Source organism: Hemiscyllium ocellatum, chromosome 43 (genome assembly GCF_020745735.1).
Source record: "Hemiscyllium ocellatum isolate sHemOce1 chromosome 43, sHemOce1.pat.X.cur, whole genome shotgun sequence".
In the NCBI taxonomy this organism is placed as follows: Eukaryota; Metazoa; Chordata; class Chondrichthyes; order Orectolobiformes; family Hemiscylliidae; genus Hemiscyllium; species Hemiscyllium ocellatum.
Window position 1 is genome coordinate 10979586 of NC_083443.1, and position 26086 is coordinate 11005671.

The 26086-nt window shown below is 45.8% G+C and overlaps 1 protein-coding gene across 1 annotated transcript in view; it reads right to left on the minus strand.

The window, feature by feature from the left end:
• The window catches only part of LOC132835101 (uncharacterized), a 62860-nt gene extending 38010 nt beyond the window's left edge, over positions 1–24850 (minus strand). Inside the window, exon 1 of the mRNA XM_060854415.1 lies at positions 24353–24850. Within this exon, the coding sequence (XP_060710398.1) occupies positions 24353–24382 (30 nt within the window). The 5' untranslated portion in view covers positions 24383–24850. The remainder of the gene's footprint in view (positions 1–24352) is intronic.
• Positions 24851–26086: the final 1236 nt, after the last annotated feature.

Here is a 26086-nt window from a genome sequence, read left to right on the forward strand (position 1 = left end):
ATTGTTTCTGCCTCCAAGTCTCTCCTGCAACTTCTGGTTTGCAGAAAGAGGTTTTTTTTTGGGGGGGGGGGGTGGGGGGGGGGGGGGGGGGGGGTAAGAATCAAGACACCTTCAGTCCGAGGCCTGTTTGCCCAGGCTTCATTTGTGGGCAATAAACAGGCTGTTTGACCACAATCATTCAACAGTGAGCTACCCTCGAGCACTCTCTTCCTGCCCCACCATCACCTGCTTTTGCTTCCAAGTTCCAGCCCAACAGGGAGGACTTGGAACAGGAAGGTCTGGTGATTTATCTCATTCATTCCTAAACAACGAAGGAGCGTCACTCAACCCAGAACGTTAACTCCGATTTCTCTCCACAGATGCTGTTCAACCTGCTGAGCTTTTCCAGCAGTTTCTGATTTACAGCATCCGTGGTTCGTTCGGTTTTCATTCAGAACAGAAAGGAGTGTGATCTTTCCAATTTTACAACTCAACGATGCTGAGTGATCGCCGACCAAAATGTATTAAAGGGGAGAGAACGATAAGGAGAAAAAGGACAATAAGGCAGGCTTACGCTTAAATAGCACCTTTTGTGACAGTGTGTGTCAAAATGCTTGACAGCAAACGGAACACCTGCAACTGCTGTACTGTCTGACACCAGATGCTGATTTGCGCACAGCAAGATTCCACAAACAGCATCTCGATCTCCCCACATTATCAGCTCCAGCTCTGCTAGCTGAGGAATAATATGAGGCAGGGAACTCCTCTCTCATCACTGAACAATGGTAAAGGATCCTCTACCCAAAAGGTTACCCAGATCCTCAGTTTAACATCTCATCTAACAAACGGCATCCACCTGAACAAGGTTGGGTGGCAGGGTAGGCAGTAGGCCTCTGGAGTGGAGTTTGATGCTATGAACTGCTGAATGTTAAGGCTTCCGACTGAAGGTTGGGCGATGCCATAGCAACAGTGAGTCTGAGGGGCAGGAAAATGGCTGCAGATCCATCATTGGCTAAGGAGATTCCAGCTTCACGGAATCTGGACTGGGTTCCACAATTCCCAGCAGATTGTATAAGACTCTGGTGTGGCCGCATCTGGAGTATTGCGTGCAGTTTTGGTCGCCATACTATAGGAAGGATGTGGAGGCACTGGAACGGGTGCAGAGGAGATTTACCAGGATGTTGCCTGGTATGGTAGGAAGATCGTATGAGGAAAGGCTGAGGCGCTTGGGGCTGTTTTCATTGGAGAAAAGAAGGTTTAGGGGTGACTTGATAGAGGTGTACAAGATGATGAGGGGTTTAGGTAGGGTTGACCATGAGAACCTTTTTCCACTTATGGAGTCAGCTATTACGAGGGGGCATAGCTTTAAATTAAGGGGTGGTAGGTACAGGACAGATGTTAGGGGTAGATTCTTTACTCAGCGAGTCGTGAGTTCATGGAATGCCCTGCCAGTAACAGTGGTGGACTCTCCCTCTTTATGGGCATTTAAACGGGCATTAGATAGGCATATGGAGGATGGTGGGCTAGTGTACGTTAGGTGGGCTTGGGTCAGCGCAACATCGAGGGTCAAAGGGCCTGTACTGCGCTGTATTTTTCTATGTTCTATGTTCTATTCCAGGTTTGGAATTGTGGAACCCAGTCAAAATTCCGTGAATTCCTGCAGATTAGCAGCAGGAGCTTGGATTAGATTACATTCCCTACAGTATGAAAATAGGCCCTTCAGCCCAACAAGTCCACATCGGCCCTCCAAAGAGTAACCTACCTAGAGCCACTCCCCTTACCCTGTATTTACCCTGACTAATGCAGCTAACACTATGGGCAATTTAGCTTGGCCAATTCACCTGACCTGCACATCTTTGGATTGTGGGAGGAAACTGGAGCACCCGGAGGAAACCCACACAAACAAGGGGAGAACAAATAAACTCCACACAAACAGTCGCCTGAGGTGAGTATTGAACCAGGATCCCTAGAACTGAGAGACAGCAGTGCCAACCACTGAGCCACAGTGCCACCCGTGGTGAGGTGTGAGAGAACATGGTCCATCCGTTCGCTAAACAGGAGTGAAGCTGGCTCCTCAGTGCTGCAGACTCGCTCTCCAAGAATGAGTCAGGGTTTCAAAGGACAAATCACTTCGAGTAGGAGACTGGGTGATCTTCCAGTTTCATCAGGGGTGCCTGAGTTCGAGCCCAATGTAGACTAGTGGATAGAGGGTTCCTCTGTAAATTGACTGTAGACACTGGGCAAAATGCAAAATAAATTCACTGCAAAAGTGGAAATGGCAGCTTAGTTAAGTGCCCAGCTTAGTCCAATCTGTCACTGCAACTGCAGGAGAAATTAAAAACATGACACACGTCCCTTTCTGTTGACCTGAGCAACTCGGCTAAACAAGTCTCAAATGTGTTCTCCTGCTCCTTAAATGCTGCCTGACCTGCTGCGCTTTTCCAGCAACACATTTTCAGCATCTTCACTGCTGATCCAATCGTGGCCTCAACTCTACTTTCCCACCTACCCCTGGTTAACTTTTGATCCTCTGGAACTGTTCAATTGCAGCCACACAATCACAAGCAAAAACAGAAATTGCTGGAAAAGCTCAGCAGATCTGGCAGCATCTGTGGAAAGAAATCAGAGTTTTCCTCCGACCATTTATAATGGTCAGTCCATTTTCAGATTAAGATCAACAGAAACCCCAGGACGTTATGAACAACGAACAACAAGAGGCCATTTAACCCTTGAAGCCTGTTCTGCCATTCGGCTGATCTAATTTTACCCTCAACTTGATATTCCTGCGTAACCCCTATAATCTTTCCTCCCCTTGGTAATCAAGAATCCAACTGCATCTGCCTTCAAAATATTGAAAGATTCTGCATCCACTGGCTTTTGAGGACGGGAATTCCAAACTCAAAAAGGAAAAAAGAAATCTCCGTCTTAAATGGCCAACTTTTATTTTTAAACTATGACCCCCTAGTTCTTGCTCTTCCACGCGACGAGACATATTTTCCACATCCTCCTGAATCCCTTTAGGGTCTTATATGCTGCAATTAACTCACCTCTGACTCTTCTAAACTCCAAAGGATAGAGACCTAGCCTGTCTAGTCATTCCTCATCTACTCATTATTGTTCACAGAAGGTTTATGTGACTAGCTTCCAATGCATTAAGCTTCTTCCATTAAGTATGGTACTGCACACAATAATCTAGATGCAATCTCAAAGTTGCCCTGTATAACTGAATCATAACCATCCTACTCTTGCATTCAATCCCTCTCACAATAAACCACAATATTCTATGAGATTTCCTGATTATTTGTTGTTGCAGAGTGTGGTGCTGGAAAAACACAGCAGGTCAGGCAGCATCCAAAGAGGAGAATTGCCATTTCGGGCATATGCCCTTCATCAGGATTATGTGCTGCACCTGCACACTAGCTGTCATGTACTAGGACATCCAGATCTATCTGCATCTCAGAGCTCTTCAAAACCTTCACCATTTTAATAATATGCTTCTTTCTTCCAAAGTGGACATACTATCCCACATCGTGCTCCATTCACCAGATCTTTGCTCATTCTTTTAATCGATTGCAGGCTCTTTATCTCGTCTTCACAATTCATTTTCCAACCTGCCTGTGTGTTACTTTAACAGTGGGACACTCAGGTTATATCGCTGATATTGAGGGGGAGATACCCTTTTTGTCTTACAACTGTTCCTTGTGATGCGATATTGCAAGCTATGTCAGCATTTTTGCTCACCCCTAGTTCAAGAAACTAACTACTTTAACTGCGGCAGTCAATAGGGGTCTTGTTGGAGATATTTTGAGGAGGGGTGGTTAGTGATCTTCACTCAAATATTCACTTCAGATATCTGCAATGTCAAGGTATATGCCAAAGTATCCTGCTAGATCCCAGGTGGGATTAGAAGGCAACATGTTAGGATCACTATTTCCAAGGGAGCTCCAACTGAGATATCTCTAACTAATCAAGGGCACCTAGCTTTGCAGCTTTGCTCAGATGAGGCATGGCACTCATCCACAGATTCAACCAATAAGCACATCGACCTGGACCCAATATACTGGCCACTGCAACAGACAGCTGGAAGTGACAACTGGAAGTGGCAGATTCAAACCACTACAAATGCCGGAGGAAAGATCACAGAAGCGCTTCACAGGAGGCCCCCAAGCACTGAGGATGTCACCTAGACAGGGGATGAAACGTCTGCAATACAAATTCCCAGCTCGGCGAACAGAACCACAACAACGAACAACTGAGCTACAAATCTTCGCACAAACCTTGAACTTGCTCAGTCTCGAAATCTGGCCCCTGCAGCAGTTGGCTTTACACGTTTTTAAAAAAAACAAAATCTCTTCAAACCCCTTTCTACTCTCATCGTACAAACCCTCCCCCATCCACAGCACCCATCCAACCCCAGCTCCTACAGTTCCCAGTGTTGAAATGGTGGGAGTATGTTTGTAGAGATGTCACTGACAGGAAAGCACTAAACTTTGGGCCAACACTTTTCTGGAAGTCATTATCAGATGGTTATGGTCTAACAGCACTTGTGCACAAGGCCTGCAGTCAGTCCCACCTCCTGAAGCTCCACTGGTTAGCCTGTTACGCTGCGTCTGATGTCACAGAGTTGCCCTTCACTGGGTACAACTAGCAGCGAGGACAGAGTTATACAGGGAAAGATAAAGATGGAGAAATTGTCAGAAACCTGAAAGCTAGCCAGGGGAATGTTGAAGACACATATTGAGAAGCATGTTGAGTAGGCCCACCAATATTAAGGCAACATGTTAGGATCACTATTTCCAAGGGAGCTCCAACTGAGATATCTCTAACTACTTAAGGGCACCTAGCTTTGCAGCTTTGCTCAGATGAGGCATGGCACTCATCTACAGATTAGGTAGAACATTCTTTCAATAATGCAACAGTACACATTACAGCTCACAATACATTGACCTGGCAAGGTTATGGTGTATGGAACCTCAGGCTAACATTCAGAGGACCTGGGGTCAACTCCTACTGTGGCAGATAGTGAAATGTGAACTCAAAAAAAACAAAACTGGTTTAAAACATGACCATGTAATCATTGCCAATTGTCGTAAAAACTCACCTAGTTCATTCATGATGCTCATAGAAAGAAATCTGTCATCTTCACCTACAGCAATCTGGTTGGCCCTGAACTGCTGTCTGGGGATGGGCAATAAGTAGCCAGAGGTGCCTACATCCAATGAACACATTTTTAAAAAGGGAAGATTCAAGCTTGATATTTCAGAGATACCATGTCGTTTTTAGTCTATGTAATAAAGTGTTGTATAGATACCCAATCCTGAAGGAAGTCCTTCAGTTGGAAGGTCAGGAGTGTGGATTAGAAAGTGTAATGAGGAGAATGAGCTTTGTCTTCTCAACCAGTCTATATTGACCCCAAACCTATGGATGAGCATCTCAAGCCACACAACAAAAGATCAATTTGTTAGGAGTATTGCCTTCCCCTCTGCACCACTTGTCAGGGGCAACGAGTCCTTCTTGCCCATACAGGAAGAGTTCCAGCCCACTGGAACAGAGAATGAAGAGGTGGCAACAAGTTGGTAACCTTGGCGATGGAAGCCTCTACAACTGTACCTATGAGCAGCAGTCTCAGACAGCTAGACCCACAAGAGGCAGCGAATAACTGAACCAGGCTGACTCTCCATTCATGGATAGACCTGTCAGGGGGACAGTGGTCTTTCCCGCTCAGGTCCTGACATGCCCGGTGGTAAGATATTAGCTTTTAGTGTTCTCCTCTCCAAACCAGAAGGTCATGGGTTCAGGTCTCACTCCAGAGCCTGTCGTACTATCCACAGAACAGGAGACTCCTCGGTTGAATTCTGGCCAACATTTGCAGCTAATCCCATCATTACCATAATGTGGGTGCTTGCTGTGTCAAAGTTAATTGCTGCTATTTCCATATTACAACAGGGACTTTGCTTCAGAGAGTTTGACTGCAAGGTTCCACCCTGAGTGATATGGAGAGAGATTCAGGTCTTTTTGTTGCAAGATTGGACTCTCCTGACCCAGCCTCCAGGCTCCCTATCCCTGTCAGCAATGGGGCCCCTAGGTCAGGGGATTGGCCCTTCCCTTTAGGAATAAATACCTCTATTTAAAAGTGCAGATTCAGAACATGAGTGTTGCAGATTGGCTATGATAAGTAGCAACTGTTAGGGACCACCATCTGCGTGGGAGACTATGAGGTTAGATGGTAACTCTGATCCCAATCCTATACTTTCCTCTCAGCAAACCAACCAGAGTCTGCGCTGGGTTGTCCTCTCTCAACATGGGGTGTGGAAGGTTCCAGACAACAGATTGGAATGAGAGGATACATTCCTTGGAGGTTTGCAATCTGTAGAAATTGGAGCCAGATGGACGTCTCGGTTCTCCTTTGTGTGTTGGGGAGTATTTCAAATGTGAGTCAGCCATCGACTGACCACAAAAAGGAAGAGGAAAAAGTCTCTTTGCATGACCAAAACAACAAAAAACAACTCTGCCTTTGTTGCTTCTTAACTGAGAAAGGCCCTAAAGATGGAGCGGTCTCTCCAGAGATTGGAGTCATTCCTGTTACACAGTGCAAGTGCTTCACTTGGGATTTACTCCTCCCCAGAAATGCCGGATGCGATGTGGGATCTCTGATCTCCACTTTCTAATACAGCCCTCCCTCAAATGAATGATCATAGTGGTAGAAGGGTTCAGAATTACATGGTGCAATTGATGGGAAATGACTCAATGATGAAACAAAAGCTGCCAACTTGTGGCACTATGCCCTCCCCAACTGGGGTGCCATTCATGATGACTTTAGGTGCCCCTGGGCTGAGTCTGGCTGGTCAAACTCTGTGCCCGCCCCCAGAGGAATGGCCTTTGGTAAGTTGGCATTCCCCTCTGACACTCTCTCTCCCACCACAGCCTTCCGCTGAACTGTGACACCCAGACTGTAGTGTGACGACTGGAGAACCACCTGGTGGCTCAGCGGTTAGCACTGCTGCCTCACAGCGCCAGGTTCGATTCCAGCCTCAGGCGACTATCTGTGTGGACATTCTCCCCATGTTTGCCTGGGTTTCCTCCCACGGTCCAAGGATGTGCAGGTTAGGTGGACTGGCATAAATTGCCCATAGTGTTCAGGGATGTGTAGGTTAGGTTCATTAGTGAAAGGTAAATGTAGGGTAATAGGGGAATGGGTCTGGGTGGGATACTCTTTGGATGGTGGGTGTGGACTTATTGGCCCAAATGGCCTGTTTCCACAGTGTAGGGATTCTAGGATTCTGTTAGATGCATAAACACAAAATAAAGCAGCACAGATGCTGGAGAGAAAAGCAGAAACTGCTGGGAGATAGTCAGCAGCATCTGGGACAGTTCAAGAAGGGTTACTGGACTCAAAGTTTTAACCCTGCTTTCTCACCACAGATGCTGATTGTGTTTCAGCAGCAATTTGTGTGTTGGTGGGGGGAAAGAGGGGAATGTTAAAACTTGTAAAATGGTACTTTTTTTAGCAATTTATGTTTTATCCTTACTTTACATGATTGAAGTTATTGAACAAAAGCTCAGGACTGTTCCTTGGGCTAAGCCTGATCTATTCATGTCGCTCAGGAGAAATTGGTTTGGAAAATACCCAATTGTCTGACTGACTGACTGAAACAAGGTTGAAAGTCATGTCTGAGCACCACTTCCCCATGGCTCCGACGGTGGAACAAGATTTGCCCTGTGAGTAGTCGGAACAGGAGATCGGCCCCTATCCAGTCACTCCCCCAGTGCCCTGACTAACATTCACCTCTCAAAACAACAAAAAAAAACCCATGGGTCTGACTGCGCCTAAATTGGTTGCCACATTTTCTATGCTTATAAGTGACTTCCAAAACGAAGTCATTAGTTTCAAAATATACCGAGGCTTCCTGAAATCAGAACAAGCATTTTGTAAGATCCAGCCTGTCTGTCTTTACTTCGCCAACGCCCAGACATTCTCCAGATCGATGACCAGCAATAATTAATCACCACTTGAAATATCTTCTTAAATGAGCTCAACCACTGAACAGGTCATTAATAGAGAGCAGACATCCCGCTGCATTCCCTGCTGTTCATCATTAATAGGATGATGCATCATAGCCTTATATAGGTCCAGGCAGAAGGTGATTACTGGTCTCTCTCTATCTCTATCTATCATCTATCTATATCCAACCAACCAACCAACCTCCCTCAAAATCAGATTCAGGGAAGTATGTGGCTATCAGCCCCTGACCCAGGAATTTGAAGAGAAAGTGATTACTGCAGGAGCCTAAAGAGACCCGGGCCCAGACAGAAAACTCAGCCTCTGGGAAAGCTCATTTCAAAGCACAGAAAACACACAAAATTAATGGAACAATTTTTTCCAGCCTTCCACAGCATTCCTACACTGTTGGAGCAGGCCTTTCGGCCCATCGAATCCATGCTGCCCCTCCAAAAGCATCCCACACTATCCCCCGCATATCCCATGGCTGATCCAACTGACCTGCACATCTTTGGACTGTGGGAGGAAAACGGAGCACCCGGAGGAAATCCACACAGACATGGGGAGAATGACTGTGTGGAGTCTGCACAGTCACAGTGGGGAGAAATAAAACCCAGGTCCCTGGTGACGTCGGACAGCATGTATTGCTAATCACTGAGTCACCATGCCGCATGTGCTCAAATCAGTTGCTTGGTTACAATATAAATGCTGACACTTGCCAGGGTTATTCAGAAATTCTAAAATAGCCAAGTATTTCCCATGTTCTCTCATAGGATGTTGGCATCACTGGCATGGCGCGTATTTGTTGCGCATCCCTAACTGCCCTTGAGCTGAGTAATTTGCCCAGCCATTTGAGAGGGCAATTGGGAGTCAACCACATTGGCTGTGGGTCTGACTCACATGTAGGCCTGGACTCTCACGTAGGCCAGACCAGGTGAGGATGGCAGATTTCCCTCCCCATAGGTCAGTGAGTAAATTGGGATTTTACAACCAACCAATGATTGCGGATTAGTCACTGGGATTAGCTTTCATTCAGATTTTAACAAATTGAATTTGAATTCCACTAGGCATCAGATTGGGATTTGAATTCATGTCTCCAGGGCATTAGACTGGGATCTCAGGATAATTAACCCATTGACATGACCGCTACACCACCATCTACATTTACTTTAAGTACACCTGTTATATTTCATGACTCTTTTATTCATTCTACACATTGCCTGCACTTCAAAAATTATTGTTGTCAGTTTGGCAAAATGGCCACCAATTTTGACACACCCAAACTCATCTGTTTTAAAGGTTATTGACCTAAAAGTTAAACTTCCTCCACAGATGCTGCTAGGTCTGCTGAGCACTTCCAGAATGATTTGCTGTTAGACGATAAGATGCAGGAACCGAAGTATCAAATCTACAACAATCCCCCTTTCCAGCACTAGTCTCATAGTCTTGAATGTTGACAGTAGCAGTGTTCATCCATGTACTTTTTAAAAATGTTGAGGTTTCCCATGTTTATTACTCTCCCAGACAGTGCATTCTGGATTCCCATCAACCTTCAGGTGAAAAACATCATCGTCCTACCCTTCACCTTAACATTATAGGAGGATATAAATAGATTGGTCGGATGGGCAGATGGAATTTCACCTTGAGAAGTGCGAGATAGGAGAAACAAGGAAAGGGAATACACAATGAATGGTAGGACACTTGGAAGTTCAGAGGGAGAAAGGGATCTTGAGGTGCTTGTCAACACATCCCTGAAGGTGGTGAGGCAGGTTAGCAGGTAATTAAGAAGGCATCTGAATGCTTGCCCTTATCAATTGTAGTTTCCACTTGTATGCCACAGCAATCAGTGCTGGGCCCCTTATTGCTTGTGATATACACAAAGCACAGGAAGAAATGTGGCAGGATTTGTTTGGGGGGGGGGGGAAAGAGGGTGGAGGAGTGATGACAAGTAAGTTTGCAGATGACACAAAAACTGGTCAGGTAGTTAACAGTGAGAAAAAAAAGCAGGATTTTCTCCAGGTTCAGGCACTTTAGTGGAGTAGGGAGTCAAATTATTTTCTCCAGCAATTCCAGGACATTGAAAATGTTTCTGTTTATCCCAGTCTAAATTGGCCTCCCACATATCCTGACCCCCTTGCTCTGAAATCCTAACCAGGAGGAACATCCTCCTTGCATTCAGTCTGTCTAGGCCTGTCAGCATTGTATGTACGTTCATGAGATCCTCTCTCGTTCTTCCAAACCCCAGTGAATACAGGCCTAGTTGACCCAACGTCTCCTCATGTGACAATCCTAGGAGTCAGTCTGGTGAACCTCTGCTACATTCCCCCTTTGGCAAGTACATCCTTTGTTAGATAAGGAGACCAACACTGCACACAATACTCCAGGTACAGTCTCATCAAAGCTCTGTACGGCTGCAGTAAGACCTCCCTGCTCCTATACTCAAACTCTCTTGCAAAGAAGGCCAACCTACCAATAGCCTTGCTAACACCTTGGCTGCACCCACGTGCTTATTTTCAGTGTGCACCAATATTTCTGAAACTATCACTATTTAAACAATCATCTACACTTCAGTCTTTCCAACTGAAGTGAATGACTTCGTATTTACCCATGTTATATCATATTTGGCAAGTATTTACTCATTCACTCAATCTGTCTAAACCACTCTCACGCTTCTTCACATTCTCTCCAGTCACAATTCCTTCTACTCCAGCATGGTCAGCAAATATTACATTTATTCCCTGATCCAAATTATTGACTATACATTATAAGTAGCCGGAGACCAAGCACAGATCCCTGTGGTAACCTATTAGTCACTATCCTTCACTCCAAAAAGACCCTCTTATTCCTACTGTGTTTCCTGTCTGCTAACCAATCCTCAAACAATGTCACTACATCTCCTGTAATCCCATGCGTTTTAATTTTGCACATGAACCTTTCATGTGGGACTTTATCAAAAGCTTTCTGAAAATCCACATTGACTGATACCCTCTCTATTCTGCGAGTTTACATCCACAAAATCTCCAGTTGGTTTGTCAAGCATGATTACCCTTTCATAAATCCATGCTGACATTGTGTAATCCTATCGAAAAATTTCTAAGTGCCTTATTAACACATCCTTTGCATTTTCCTTGCTACTGATGTTTCACTAACCAATTTGTCATTCTGTTTTTTCCCTCCCTTCCTTTTGGAAGTCACATTTGGAATATTACATGCTGTTCTGGTCGCCACACTACCAGAAGAGCATGGATGCTTTGGAGAGAGTGCAGAGAAGGTTTACCAGGACGTTGCCTGGTCTGGAGGGTTTTAGTTATGAGGAGAGGTTGGATAAACTCAAATTGTTTACAGACAGGGTGGATAGTCAGAGTTTTTTTTTCCCAGGGACGGAGAGGTCAACTACAAGAGGCCCCACATTCAAGGTGAGAGGGAGAAAGTTTAGTGAAGAGGTGTGGGGAAATTTTTTTTAAAAAGGGTGGTGGGTACCTGGAATGCACTGCCAATGGGGGTGGTGAAAGCAGATATGTTAGGAACATTTAATGTGCGTCTTGATAGACATGAATGGGAGGTAAACAGAGGGACGGAAACCATGCATGGACAATACGTAACGGATCTAAATAAGGACTAGAATTGGCACAGACTTGGTGGGTTGAAGCTGTGCTACATTGTATTGTATCATATATCTAGTTATTAATCTCTTTTGGTTCCTCCTTCTCATCATAGTCTTGGTTCCCTTACATTTCTGGAAAGTCATTTGTGTTTTCTTCTGAGAGGTCAGCACAAAAGTAGTTGATTAATTGCTTTCCCACTTTCTGGTTCTCTGAGATCACTTCTCATATTTTAGACATTAGGAAGCCTTTGCTTTCACAATTTTTTTTACATAATTGCAGAAGCTTTCATAATTTTATAATGAGCTCCGGTCCTCTTTGCTGGATTCTAAACTGCTCCCAGTCCTCAGGCTTGCTATTTTGTCTAGTTACTTCACACAACTTCTTATTGGATCTAATAATTTATTTTGTTAGCAATTGTTAACTTATCTCAAGAGGGTTGGAATATAAAAGCACCGTTGTGCTACTGAGACTTTATAAAGCTCTGGTTAGGCCCCATTTGGAGTACTGTGTCCAGTTTTGGTCCCCACACCTCAGGAAGGACATACTGGCACTGGAGCCTGTTCAGTGGAGATTCACACGGATAATCCCTGGAATGGTTGGTCTAACATACGAGGAACGGCTGAGGATCCTGGGATTGTATTCATTGGAGTTTAGAAGATTAAGGGGAGACTTAATAGAAACTTACAAGATAATACATGGCTTGGAAAGGGCGGACGCTAGGAAATTTTTTCCGTTAGGCGAGGAGACTAGGACCCGTGGACACAGCCTTAAAATTAGAGGGGGTCAATTCAGAACAGAAATGCGGAGACATTTCTTCAGCCAGAGAGTGGTGGGCCTGTGGAATTCATTGCCGCAGAGTGCAGTGGAGGCCGGGACGCTAAATGTCTTCAAGGCAGAGATTGATAGATTCTTGATGTCTCGAGGAATTAAGGGCTACGGGGAGAATGCGGGTAAGTGGAGTTGAAATGCCCATCAGCCATGATTGAATGGCGGAGTGGACTCGATGGGCCGAATGGCCTTACTTCCACTGCTATGTCTTATGGTCTTACATCACTTAACATGCTGTGTTTTTGTTTACACCAGAAAGAAATACATAACTGCACGCTCATGCCTGAAGTATTATTTCAATATTTATCATTGCCTTTCCAGCATCATGCTTTTATATGAAGTTTCCCAATTTATTGTAGTCAAATCAATCCTCAAATCTTCAGAATTTCCTTTATTTAGATTTAGGACACTCGACTGGGCGGCCTCATTTTCCATCCCAATGAAGAATTCCAGATGTTACGTATGAAGGAATCCATGTACAAAAGATTATAAATTAACTCATCACTGCCAAATCTAAGATAGCCTGTTCCGTTGTTGGTTCCTCAATGTGCTGCCAAAACACAAATCACTCCAGGAACTCATCTCCACAAGTGTTTGCCCAGGTTGTATATAAATTAAAATCACCCTTTCCTATTGTCACACTCCTGCTAAAAGCTTCTCTAATTTCCCATGCAACACCATCCTCGGTCTCATCAGTAATGTTTGGAGGCTTGTAAACAACAGGCACGGGTGCTTTTATTTTGCCCCTTATTTCTTAACTTCCCCGCTGACTGATTCCACATCGAGATTTGCTGCGACAATATCCTTGCTCACCATCGTACTGACGTCACCCCACCTCCTTTTCGCTTCTGCCTGTCCTTTCTCAATATTGAATACCCTTGGATATTCAGTTCCCAACCTTGATCACTCAGTGATCTTCCTAATCACAGTCATGTCTTAGAATAATTTGCGGTGCTATTCCATGCATTCAGGTGCAGTACCTGCAGGTGCGTCATTTTAATGTTTTTACTATTTGCCGCTAATCTTTATTTGCTGTGCCTTCCTACTTTTGTTGTGTTTCATATCTGTGTGTGTCTCCGCCTCTCACGTGTCCATGCTCAGGTTCACACATGCCCTCCTGCTCCTCTAGTTGAAGCCCGCCCCATAGGACCAGTGAATGCCCTAGTGAGGATATTGGTACCCGTCCTGTTGAAGTGCAAGCTTTCCAGCTTGTACAGGCCACATCTTCTCCTAAAATGAGTCCCAATGCCTCAAGAGTCTAAGTCCGTCCCTCCTATATCATCCCTCCAGTCCACACTTTCTTCCAGTCTGTCCTCCTATTCCTGATCTCACTCGGACCTCGCACTGAGACCCATCAGAAATCGGGGCAAACTCTTCACTGGTTGGAGTGATACTTGGCATACAGGAAGATGGTCGTGATTGATGGAGGTTAGTCATCTCGGTTCCAGGACATCTCTGCAGGGAGTGTCCCTCTCATCATAGTGTCCCAGACCCAATGACCTTTAGCTGTTTCATCTACAACTGTTCCTCCATCAGAAGGTCAGAGTGAAGGTGTTCACTAATGACTGTACAATGTTCAGCAACACCCGTGACTCCTCAGATACCGAAGCAGTCCATATCAAAATGCAGCAAGACCTCGGACAACATCCTAAGTTGGGCTGACCAGTGGCAAGTAACATTTGCGCTACTCAAATGCCATATAAATCCTATGCAATAAAAACAGATCAGGTGCTTGGAATCCTATTGGAAGTAACTCCCGACTCCCCAAAGCTTATCCACCATCTACATAGCTCTAGTCAGGAATATGATAGAATCTACCCCAACAACACTCAAGAAGCTTGACACCATCCAGGACCAAGCAGCTTACTTAATTGGCATCACAGCCACACACATCCATTTTCTCCATGACCGGCACTCAGTACTAACAATGTGTACCAGCTAGAAAATATTCTGCACAAATTCACCAAGGCTCCTCAGACAGCAGTTTCCAAACCCATGATCTCTGCCATTGGTAAGAACAAGGGCAGCAGATACATGAGAACACCATTACTTGCGAGTTCCCTTCCAAGCCATTCGCCATCCTGGCCTGGAAATCTATCATTCCTTCACTATTGCTGGGTTAAAATTCTGAAACCACTCCCTAACAATGCTGCGGGTGTACCTAAACCAAAATGCAGCTATAGAGACAGCTCTCTGACATTTTCTGGTGGAATCCCCTATCATTAATGCCACCCACTCTCATTTCTCCATCAAAATGTGGTGCCAATGAGCCACTCATGGACTTCTCTGTGGCTGCATCCTCCTGCTAAATCATTTCCACCCCACCCACCCCGCCCCATAGTATCCAAACTGGCAATTGTGATACAGGAATACATGGAGGACTTTAAAGAATACTATACTTTGCTCCCCATTAACACAAAAGATACTAGCAATGCTAAAATGACCAAAGACGAGAATCATCCAACTGGGAACCAAGGGTCTGTTTGGATGCCATGGAGTGTGGATAAGCAGGACACACTGAGGTTGAGAAACTAGGGCATTTGATAACAGAAGTTAAGTGGGGAAGATGGTCAGAGGTGGCACGGATTGATAAATTCTTAATCTCGCAAGGAATTAAGGGATACAGGGACTCTGCGGTTAAATGGTTGAAATTCCCATCAGCTATGATTGAATGGCAGAGTGGACTTGATGGACCGAATGGCCTTACTTCCACTCCTATGTCTTATGGCATGTCACATGATGAAACTTCCAAGTTGACAACTGCAGCCTGGTTGTTGAGCATGTATTTTATCTTTTTGCAGTAATAGAACCTGCCTGCTTACTTCCACTCCCCTCAACGTGAACCCTTCCAAAAGGTGGAAAAGCTTCCTCTGTTTTCATATTTCCAACAGTTGACTGGGGCCTGAGCTAATTTCAAGCTTCCAGCTCAGTTGACAATCTGCCTTCGCACCTGTTTCAATATTTCTCGCTGCATTTCCTCTCCGCTGATCAATTTGCCTTCACCACCTGTCACTAGGATAGTTACCACCCACGAGAACAGACCCAAGTCTGAACTAAAGGCTCCAGATGCAAAGGTGTTACAGTTCCCCTGTAGACATCAAGGTCTCTGGGACTAAAGTTACAGTTCCCCAGTCAACATCAAGACCTCTGGGATTAAAGCTCAATGGGTTCCACAAGACCTCCACAATGTCACAGAATGTTGTGTGAATGATGGAATATTCCAGTGTTTGATATATTTTTAGTTTCATGTGACAAGTGAGGGTGGGTTAACATGTAGGTCATTAAAATGGATGCATGTTGTCAGAGAAAACTGCTTAACAATTTGTTCGCTTGCTTTTGTTGTCCTATAATTGGTAGGTTTTCCACTGTTTTGCTGCAGTCACTGAGTAATGCTTTCTTTGATGTCATGATTTCTCTCTCAGATAGTGTTTCAATCCACAGGGGATTTGAAGCAACAACCATATTTTGTCTCAAACTGAACTTTTAAAGGTGTGACGCCCTTTGAACAAGCTTCAGGCAATGACTTAATTACACAGGAGGGATGCCTTTGGCTTTACAACACACTACTGAAAACTCTCATCCTGGTTTCAAATCTTCGCCGGGCCCGCAGCCTCCTCTAGCCAAATAATCCTCCAAGATTTTCCAGAGCAGGTCCCTTTTTATCCTCTTTCATGAGACGTGGGTATTACTGGAAAGGTCAGGATTTGTTGCCTGTTTCTTGGACGGAATGCTTCTTAGGCTACTTCAGAAGGCAGTTAGAAAACAGCCAAATTCCTGTGGTTTGAGAGACGCATGTCGGCCAGACTGGGTAAAAACGGCAGATTTTTGTCCCTAAAAATGAGATATTATTTCAACTAGGCAGGCGTTTTTTTTAATATTCAATCACGAGATGTGGGCATCACTGGCTTGGTTTAACTGGCCAGAGGGCACTGGTGTGGATCTGGAGTCACATGTAGGCCAGACCAAGTAAGCAGAACAGACTTCCTCCTCTAAAGAGCATTAGTGAACCCAACGGATTGGTGCAACCATTCACATTTACAACACGGTCACCATTAGATTAGTCGCGATCACATATTCCACCATCACACACAGCAACGTGATAAACGGTCCGATCACATATCCCACCGTCACACACAGCAATGCGATAAACGATGTGAGCACATATCCCACCGTCACACACAGCAATGCGATAAACGATGTGAGCACATATCCCACCATCACACACAGCAATGTGATAAACGATGTGAGCACATATCCCACCATCACACACAGCAATGTGATAAACAGTGTGGTCGCATATCCCACCATCACACACAGCAACGTGATAAACGGTGTGATCACATATCCCACCGTCACACACAGCAATGCGATAAACATTCTGATCTCCTGTCTGAGACATGTTGGTTGGCGGTACACTATTCTCAGGAAAAGCTTAACTGCTGTTAAAGTCATAGAGATGTACAGCACGGAAACAGACCCTTCGATCCAACTCGTCCATGTGGACCAGATATCCCAACCCAATCTAGTCCCACCTGCCAGCAGCCGGCCCATATCCCTCCAAACCCTTCCTATTCATATACCCATCCAAATGCTTTTTAAATGTTGTAATTGTACCAACCTCCACCACTTCCTCTAGCAGCTCAGTCCATACACGTACCACCCTTGGCGTAAAAATGTTGCACCTTAGGTCTCTTTTATACCTTCCCCCACCCCACCTCTCACCCTAAACCTATGCCCTCTAGTTCTGGGCTCCACCACCCCAGGCAAAAGACTTTGTCTATTTATCCTATCCATGCCCCTCAATTTTGTAAACATCTAAGTTCATCTCTCAGCCTCCGATGCTCCAGGGAAAACAGCCCCAGCCTGTTCAGCCTCTCCCTGTAGCTCAGGTCCTCCAACCCTGGCAGCATCCTTGTAAATCCTTTCTGAACCCTTTCAAGTTTCACAACACCTTTCCAACAGGAAGGAGACCAAAATTGCACGCAATATTCCAACAGTGGCCTAACCAATGTCCTGTACAGTAGCAACATGACCTCCCAACTCCTGTACTCAATACTCTGACCTCTTCTCTGAAAAGTGAAGTTTGACCATTAATAGCCACCTCACAGGGCAGTGAGGGTACTGCTTCACAGTGTATCTGATGAGAGGCACTTCAGACAGTGTAGCACTCCCTCAGTGTCAGGCAGGAGCAAAACTCAAAGTGATAACCCTCTGGGAGTGTTGCTGAAGTGCAAGTTCATAGCTGCTTGAATGTGGAGTCGCAGGTAGCTAGGATAGTGAAGAAGGCATTTGGTATGCTTTCCTTTATTGGTCAGAGTATTGAGTACAGGGGTTGGGAGGTCATGTTGCAGCTGTACAGGACATTGGTTAGGCCACTGTTGGAATATAACGTGCAATTCTGGTCTCCTTCTTATCGGAAAGATGTTGTGAAACTTGAAAGGGTTCAGAAAGGATTTACAAGGATGTTGCTCGAAAAGCGCAGCAGGTCAGGCAGCATCCAAGGAGCAGGAGAATCGACGTTTTGGGTATGAGCCCTTCTTCCTGAAGAAGGGCGTATGCCTGAAACGTCGATTCTCCTGCTCCTTGGATGCTGCCTGACCTGCTGCGCTTTTCCAGCAACACATTTTCAGCTCTGATCTCCAGCATCTGCAGTCCTCACTTTCTCCTTTTACAGGGATGTTGCTGGGGTTGGAGGATCTGAGCTGTAGGGAGAGGCTGAACAGGCTGGGGCTGTTTTCCCTGGAGCGTCAGAGGCTGAGGGGTGACCTTATAGAGGTTTACAAAATTATGAGGGGCATGGATAGGATAATTAGGCAAAGTCTTTTCCCTTGGGTCAGGGGAGTCCAAAACTAGAGGGCATAGGTTTAGAGTGAGAGGGGAAAGATATAAAAGAGACCTACGGGGCAACTTTTTCACACAGAGGGTGGTACGTGTATGGAATCAGCTGCCAGAGGATGTGGTGGAGGCTGATACAATTGCAACATTTAAGAGGTATTTGGATGGGTATATGAATAGGAAGGGTTGGGAGGAATATGAGCCGGGTGCTGGCAGATGGGACTAGATTGGGTTGGGATATCTGGTCGGCATGGACGGGTTGGACTGAAGGATTTGTTTCCATTCTGTACATCTCTATGACTCAGAGGCAACTCTGCTACGAGCTCCGTCGTGATACTGTTTAAAAAGTTTGGTTCAGAAAGTAACAATTAGATCCAGTGGCCGTCAGTACTTCTGGCTGCTTGACAAACGCCATCTCCAAAACCAGAGATTCACCGTGCTCAAAGTCCTGAAGGTTGGGACACAATCTGGCAATTATCCAATAACAGTTAGCTGTTGGAGTGGGTAACACCCTCTTGTCGGATTCCTACCTCACTCCATAGACCGGAGCACACAATCCAGACAGAGCCTCCAGTGAAGCACTGGGGGAGCACCATGCAATCAGATACCGTCTTTCAGACAAGATGGTCAACCATGACACCCCTGCCATTTTCTTCGAGGGCCATAAAAGAACCCAACACCTTTTTACACAAAGACCTCCCCGTTCTTCTTTTGGGGTCACGGTCAATTGAATTGAATTGAATTCATTGTCACGTGTACTGAGACACAGTGAAAAGCTTTGTTCAAAGTTTGTGCGAAGATTTGTAGCTCGGGTGCTTGTTGTAGTGGTTCTGTTCGCCGAGCTGGAAGTTTTTGTTGCAAACGTTTCGTCCCCTGGCTAGGAGACATCATCAGTGCTCTGGAGCCTCCTGCGAATTCGACTGGGAAAACACTACTATCATAGGGCAAGCCAGACAGAGAACAGCCAGGGAATTCCTAGAGGCATGGCATTCATCCACAAACTCCATCAACAAACACATCGACCTGGACCCAATATACCAACCACTACAGCGGACAGCTGAAACTGACACCCGGAAGCGGCAAGGACAGACCACTATAAATACCGGAAGAAACATCAAAGAAGCGCTTCGCAGGAGGCTCCAGAGCACTGATGATGTCTCCTAGCCAGGGGACGAAACGTTTGCAACAAAAACTTCCAGCTCGGCGAACAGAACCACTACGAAAAGCTTTGTCTTGTGAGCAATACAGGCAGATCACAGAGTTAAGTAGCATAGATAGTAAATAATAGGTAAACAGCGGCAAAAACAAAAACCCAGGTACAGGCGAATGTTAAGAGTTTGATAATCCATTCAGTATTCTAACAATAGTAAGGTAGAAACTGTTTCAAAACTGGCTGGTGAGTGTGTTCAGGCTTCTGTACCTTCTCCCCGATGGTAGAGGGTGTACAAAAACATTGGATAGATCTTTGGGAATGCTGGTGGCCTTTCCTTAACAGCGGGTCTGGTAGATGGATTCCAGAGATGGGAGGTTGGCCTTTGTGATTGGCCAGGCCAAGTTCAGCACTCTCTGTAACCGTCTCCAATCTTGAATGGTACAGTTGCCATACCAGGTGGTGATACATCCAGACAGAATGCTCTCGATGGTGCACCTATAAAAGTTGGCGAGGGTATTCGCCGTCATGCCAAATTTCCTCAGCAGCCTGAGGAAGAAGGGACGTTGTTGGGTTTTTGTAACCAGTGCGTCCACTGGTTTCCCTCAACCCATACTTTTCAACAGACATTAAACACAGAACGCAGGAAGTACTCAGCAAGTCAAGCACCATCCATACAGAGAGAAACAGAGCTAATATTACAAGTCAATGGGTCTAGACCAATAGTCTAAAAAACAGAAGCACGAGTAGACTGTTAGCTCCTCAAACCTGGGCCACCTTTCAATAAGATCCGACTTTCCTTCCTTTTCCCCATAACCCAGTGATTCCGAATCGGTCAGGTCCCTTGATTGCCTGGTCATTTATTGCTGTGCACACATCAGCTCCCATGTTACATTACAAGCACCTTCCCAAATGAATTTGCGTTTCACTTGCTGCACAGAACCAGCCACCTGGGTTCAACTCCAGCCTCGGGCAATTGTCTGTGTGGAGTTTGCACATTCTCCCCATTGTCTGCGTGGGTTCCCTCCCATGGTCCAGAGATGTGCAGGTTAGGTGAACTGGCCATGCTAAATTACCCATTGTGTTCAGGGATATGTAGGTTAGGCACATTAGTTAGGGGTAAATATAGGGTAGGGGAATGGGTCTGGATGGATTACTCTTTGGAGGGGTGGTGTTGACTTGTTGGGCCGAATGGCCTGTTTCCACACTGTAAGGATTCTATGATAACCTCCAGAAAAATGGATTAGAGTTATTTAATGCTGCACTTGTATCTGTAAACTCCTCCCATTAGTTAGAGAGGTACCAGTAACTACATTTGTCCAACCCCTCCCTTTCCAATGGAGCAGAATTAAATATCAATATTATTGGAGAGTCAAGGACAAGAGGGCATAATCCCAGAATAAGAGGGCATGCAATTAACACAGAGAAGAGGCAGAGTTTCTTTTCAGTGGATCCTGCATCTTAATGCACTGGGCGATCAAGATTAGTGACTAAATGTAATCATGGCTGAGATAGATGATTTTAAAATAGTTAAGGAATCAAGGATTTTGGAAAAGACAGGAAAGTGGATTTGAGGATCATTGGATCAGCCATAATCTCATCAAATGGCACAGCAGAATCGAGGGGCTGAATGGTCTACCTCTGCACTTACATCCCATTGTCATAAGGCCACTCCATAGAGATTCGTTGTGATGTCCTTGACGCCTCTATTTATAAAAGCTAGGACCCCGCATGACTTTTTAATCACGTTCTTAACCTGTTCTTCCACCTTTAATAACTTGTGCATAAAAACCTGTGGGCCTTTGTGAATTTGGACTGTGCAATGATTAGTTTGTGCTAAACTGGGGGAGGAACAGATCTCAGATGGAGAGAGAGAGGGAGGGGGGAACAGAGCTCTCAGATGGAGAGAGAGAGGGAGGGGGGAACAGAGCTCTCAGGTGGAGAGGAAGGGAGAGGGGGAACAGAGATCTCAGATGGAGAGCGAGGGAGGGAAACAGAGATCTCAGGTGGAGAGAGAGGGAGGGGAACAGAGATCTCAGGTGGAGAGAGAGGGAGGGGAACAGAGATCTCAGGTGGAGAGCGAGGGAGGGAAACAGAGATCTCAGGTGGAGAGAGAGGGAGGGGAACAGAGATCTCAGGTGGAGAGAGAGGGAGGGGAACAGAGATCTCAGGTGGAGAGAGAGGGAGGGGGGGGGGAACAGATCTGTATATAGTTAGCAGTGCTGATGCAGTACACCCTCAGTCAGCCCAAGACTGCAAACGAAGCATTCAAGAAGGAACCAGACCATGACCCAAAACAAATGTGCGGGGTCACAGGGAGAAGGCAATAGAATGACACTTGATGAATTTGGAGTGCAAGGACACAGACAGTCGGGTGAAAGGCTGAATGATCACAATGAGACAAACCTGTGATTGGTTAAAGCAGGCACTAGAAACAATTCTAGGCCAATGCTGCGCTAGTAACCGTGTGACCATTTAGTTAGACTCACACTAATAAGTAGACTCCAAGTTAGTTAATTTGTCTGCAGGTAACTTACTATAAACCTCCACTCCCCATTCTGAAGCATGTTAGTGAATAAATAGTTCCATCGAGCCTAGTTATTTCTAAAAGAGACATCTACAGACATGTATTTCATAATTAGAGGCTTTTTAAAAATAAATGCAGGTCAAAATCATCCAGAGGAAGCTTCTCTCAACATTTCCCTCCCCACCCTCAGAGTTAGTCCGTTAGTTAATTACTGAACTGGCAGTGTTAACATGGGCTGGGATTGACAACTGAGAATAAACAGAGGGCAGATTAAATCCCTGACACAGCACGAAACAGGAGCTGCCCAGCTGCATAAACCTACCCGAACCAAGATGCCAAACCTGATTCAGGTGCTACTCATAGCAACTCTACCTGAATTTAGATAGCACCTTGAACACAGCTTTGTTTCAATTCATTCACCGGCTGTTGTCCAGCCCTAATTGCCCTGAGAAGTTGAGAGTCACCCACATTACATGTGACGCTAGAACCATTGCAACGACAACAATTTCCTTCCCTAAAGTGCATTAGGGAACCAGATGTTTTTTTCTTAAAAACCACAAGTGACAACATTAGGCTCATAGTTCCAGTTTTTATTGAATTCAAATTCCACCATCCTCTGTGGCAGGATTTGAACCAATAATACCATTCGGCCATCACTGTCCCACACTAACACCTCACTTCACAGGAGCATTATGAAGCAAACAGTGCACACAACACAGCCACAGTCAGGACTGGTTATCTGTTTCCGGGAACCTTTTAAAAAGGAGGGAGGACAGACTGGCTTAGGGAAGAAATTCCGAAGCTTTGCACCAAAGCAGCCAACGGTGGAGCCTTTAAAAACTGAAATGCTCAGAAGGTCAGGATTTGATGAGTGCACATTATCTGAGAGGGTTGTGGGACTGAGACAGGGGGGAGAGGCGAGGTGCATGAAGGGAACGGACATGAAAGAAAGGATGGGAATTTTTGAAAAGGAGGCCAGGAATCATTGTTGGTCAGTGAACTCTGGGTGAGTGGGAGTTGATGCAACTGAGGCCAGTGCAGACACCAGATTATCACGACAGTTAGATTCACACGGCCCTCAGAGAGATTTTGGTGCACTCTCTGAGTGGGGATGGGGAAAGGGATTCGTTTTCCCATTACAACCCCACACTGTATCGAAGCCAAGTAAAGCCACTAGCCATAATCCCCTCGCTGCAGGCCGCCGTGCACAGTTTGGACGGACGGCTGCACTCCCGCGGTGTGGGACCGCGGTTCCGGGCGGCGCCATAGCAATGCAACTCTTCCCACTCACGATCTCTCGCTGCCGGTTGGAGGTTCAGCAAGAACCCACTCTTCACCATCACCTCTCCCCCCCACCCCCCACTCCAACGATGCCGATAAAGGGACAGAACCCACGGCACCAGCTGCAAAAACAGTCGCCCAGTTCATCCGAAGAAATCGTGTTGTTGAGATTAACCTGTAATGTGCTGCATTTGAAAAGATCATCCTAGAATTACAAGCAGCAATATTGGATCTCAGGACGACTCAATCATTTTCCTAAGGTTTCTAGTGGGAAGCAGACAAAACATGTCTTGTGCATTATTTTTTGGGGAGATATAAGACCCTACAGAAAAGACAAAAGCTCACTAATCTGTTCAGGAGGTAGTTCAGGGATGGAGGGAGAAAGCTATTGGGAACAGCACCTGCTGCAAACCACACACACAGGTCTGCTGCTGAGAAACAGGAAAAACACAACTAAACCAAACGTGGCAGCACAAAAACAAAGACAGCAGGAAATGGAGGGCCAGCCACGCTCACTAATTTACCCTCTTCGTGTCCAAAAAAAACCTGCTTATTCTAATGACAACTCAGGATTCGGCCTCCATGTTTAAACAGCAACTCTGAGGACACAGACACAATCCAAAACACACACATTCTGCAACACCCCCCGCCCCGCATTAACACATACTGCTTCTTATTCAATACAGCAATCACTCAGCCCCCTCCGCATTCCTGATGAAACCCTGGGGTGGGGGTGCATTATGCATTTTTTTAAAAATTGACACATTTCAAACAAACAAAAAGATTCATTTTTCACTTTTCACAGCCGCTCAAGGGCTCCGTTTATCAAAGAGTCGTGTACCTTTCAACAAAACGGGAGGGGGGGGGGAGGTGGACACCCACAAACAAACCTAATGCAGACCAACACCAAAATAATGTCGAGCTCTCTGAAGAGGGCTGTCAGATCAGGCTGGACCGACAAACAGGAAGAAGCAGATTCAAAACTGCCTGATGAAGGCAGCTGCAGAGATGTCTGATCCCACCAGCACTGTCTCTTTTGTTCAGGCTGACAGGGCGAAGGCGACAAAAAGGATACCAGAGCTGCCCAGGGTTGTATCCAGGTTATCCCTCCCCTAGGCGCCAGGAAGGCAGGATCCTGACAATAATACCTGCAGTTTCATTTTCCAGCAGCTCTGCATCTGCGTTCCCGGAGACTCGAATATTTCCTCCCTTCGTTATCACATGTTTCCTTTTCGATGCTGGGAGGGGGATTTAGGGGGTGGTTGGTGAGGGATGAGCGATGACCCAGACCGACTGCCCTACATTTGTCAGCGAGGAGCCGCTGGAAAGCGGGAGCTTGCCTGGGCTTGTTTCAGACGCTGCAGTGTCAAAGCGTTGTCATGATCAGCCCCCACGGTGCGCTCTCTTCCTCCAGCTGATCGCCAATGAAAGAGGCGAGAGTTATCAATTATTCAGGCCGCTCCTACCATTCCCCTCCCCTCTCTGATCTCACTAACCCTGCTGTTTCTCTGCAGCAGCTGAGACAGACAGAGAGAACAAAAAAAAACATATTTCCTGTCCTTCACACAGAGGAAACTCTGCTTTGCTGCTGGCCAGAACGCTCCAGTTTCCTCCCTCTCTGCAGATTTTAACCCTGTCCAGAAGTTGCCAACACTCTTGCAGCGCCGGCCTGGAGTCTCCAGGAATGGGTCGTTTCCTTTCTAAGGTGGAGAAGCCCATTTGAGACTGCCCCTCCCATCCAGTCATTGAGCTGCACAGGGGAAAACAAAGGCCCTTCGGCCATCGCGTCTGTGCCAGTCACCAGCTAGTCTGATCCCATCTTCCAGCATCGGTCCCTGCCCTTGGCATCCGGTGCAATCAATGGCTGACCAACTCCATCCCCTGTTCCTGCTTACTCCCCATACACTTACAAAGTCAGCAGGGGCAGTGGGAGGGTGAATAGCCCAATGTCTTTTTCTTAGAGTGGGGGGAGTCCAAAACTAGAGAGCATCAGTCAGGGTGAGAGGGGGAAAGATTTAAAATGGACCTGGGGTGGGGGGGAGAAGGTGGTGCGTGTACGGAATGAGCTGCCAGAGGATGTGGTGGAGGCTGGTACAATTACAACATTTAGAAGGCATCTAGATTGGTATATGAATTGGATGTTTAGAGGGATATGGGCCAAGCGCTGACAAATGGGACGAGATTAATTTAGGATAGCTAGTCGGCATGGACGAGTTAGACTGAAGGGTCTGTTTCCGTGCTGTACATCTCTATGACTTTGATCCACAGGACACAGTTGCAAACAGCAATCCCAGCAAAAGCAAAACCAGAAAGGCTGTTTAAATTCCCTTTCTCTTTTTTTTCTGTCCAATGCTATGAAATGATCATTTCTAAAAACGTAATAAGGCTGGTAACCAAGTATTAGCCAATCCTTTGCTTTCTGATTGGGGACTGTCACAGAGATGGACATATCGGGTGACCAATGGCTGGAGAGTTGGGAGGGGTGGGATTCTCCAGGGCTCCATCCAGCCAGAGGTGGTAAGTCTGCTCCCCATGGAGATGGGTTCCTTACTGTCCACTGTATCCCGTGGTTTTAACCCACTTCCCACAGCAAGGAGTTCACTTGATAAACATCAACTTCGTAATTCAATCATCACTGACAATGGTTAGTGCCTAATTATCCTCAAACTGAGCAGTTTACCTGCAAGGTTGGAGTACACCACATTGCCATTGATTTCCTTCCCTAATGGGATGATGGGAACAAGATGGGTTTTTAACAAAAAGAAGATACTTCTGTGCTGTCAATTGCTGGAACTGTCTTTTCATTTGAAACATTTTGATTGAATTAATTTAAATTCCAGCCAAATGCCATGGTGCAATTTGAATCTGTGTTCTGACAATTT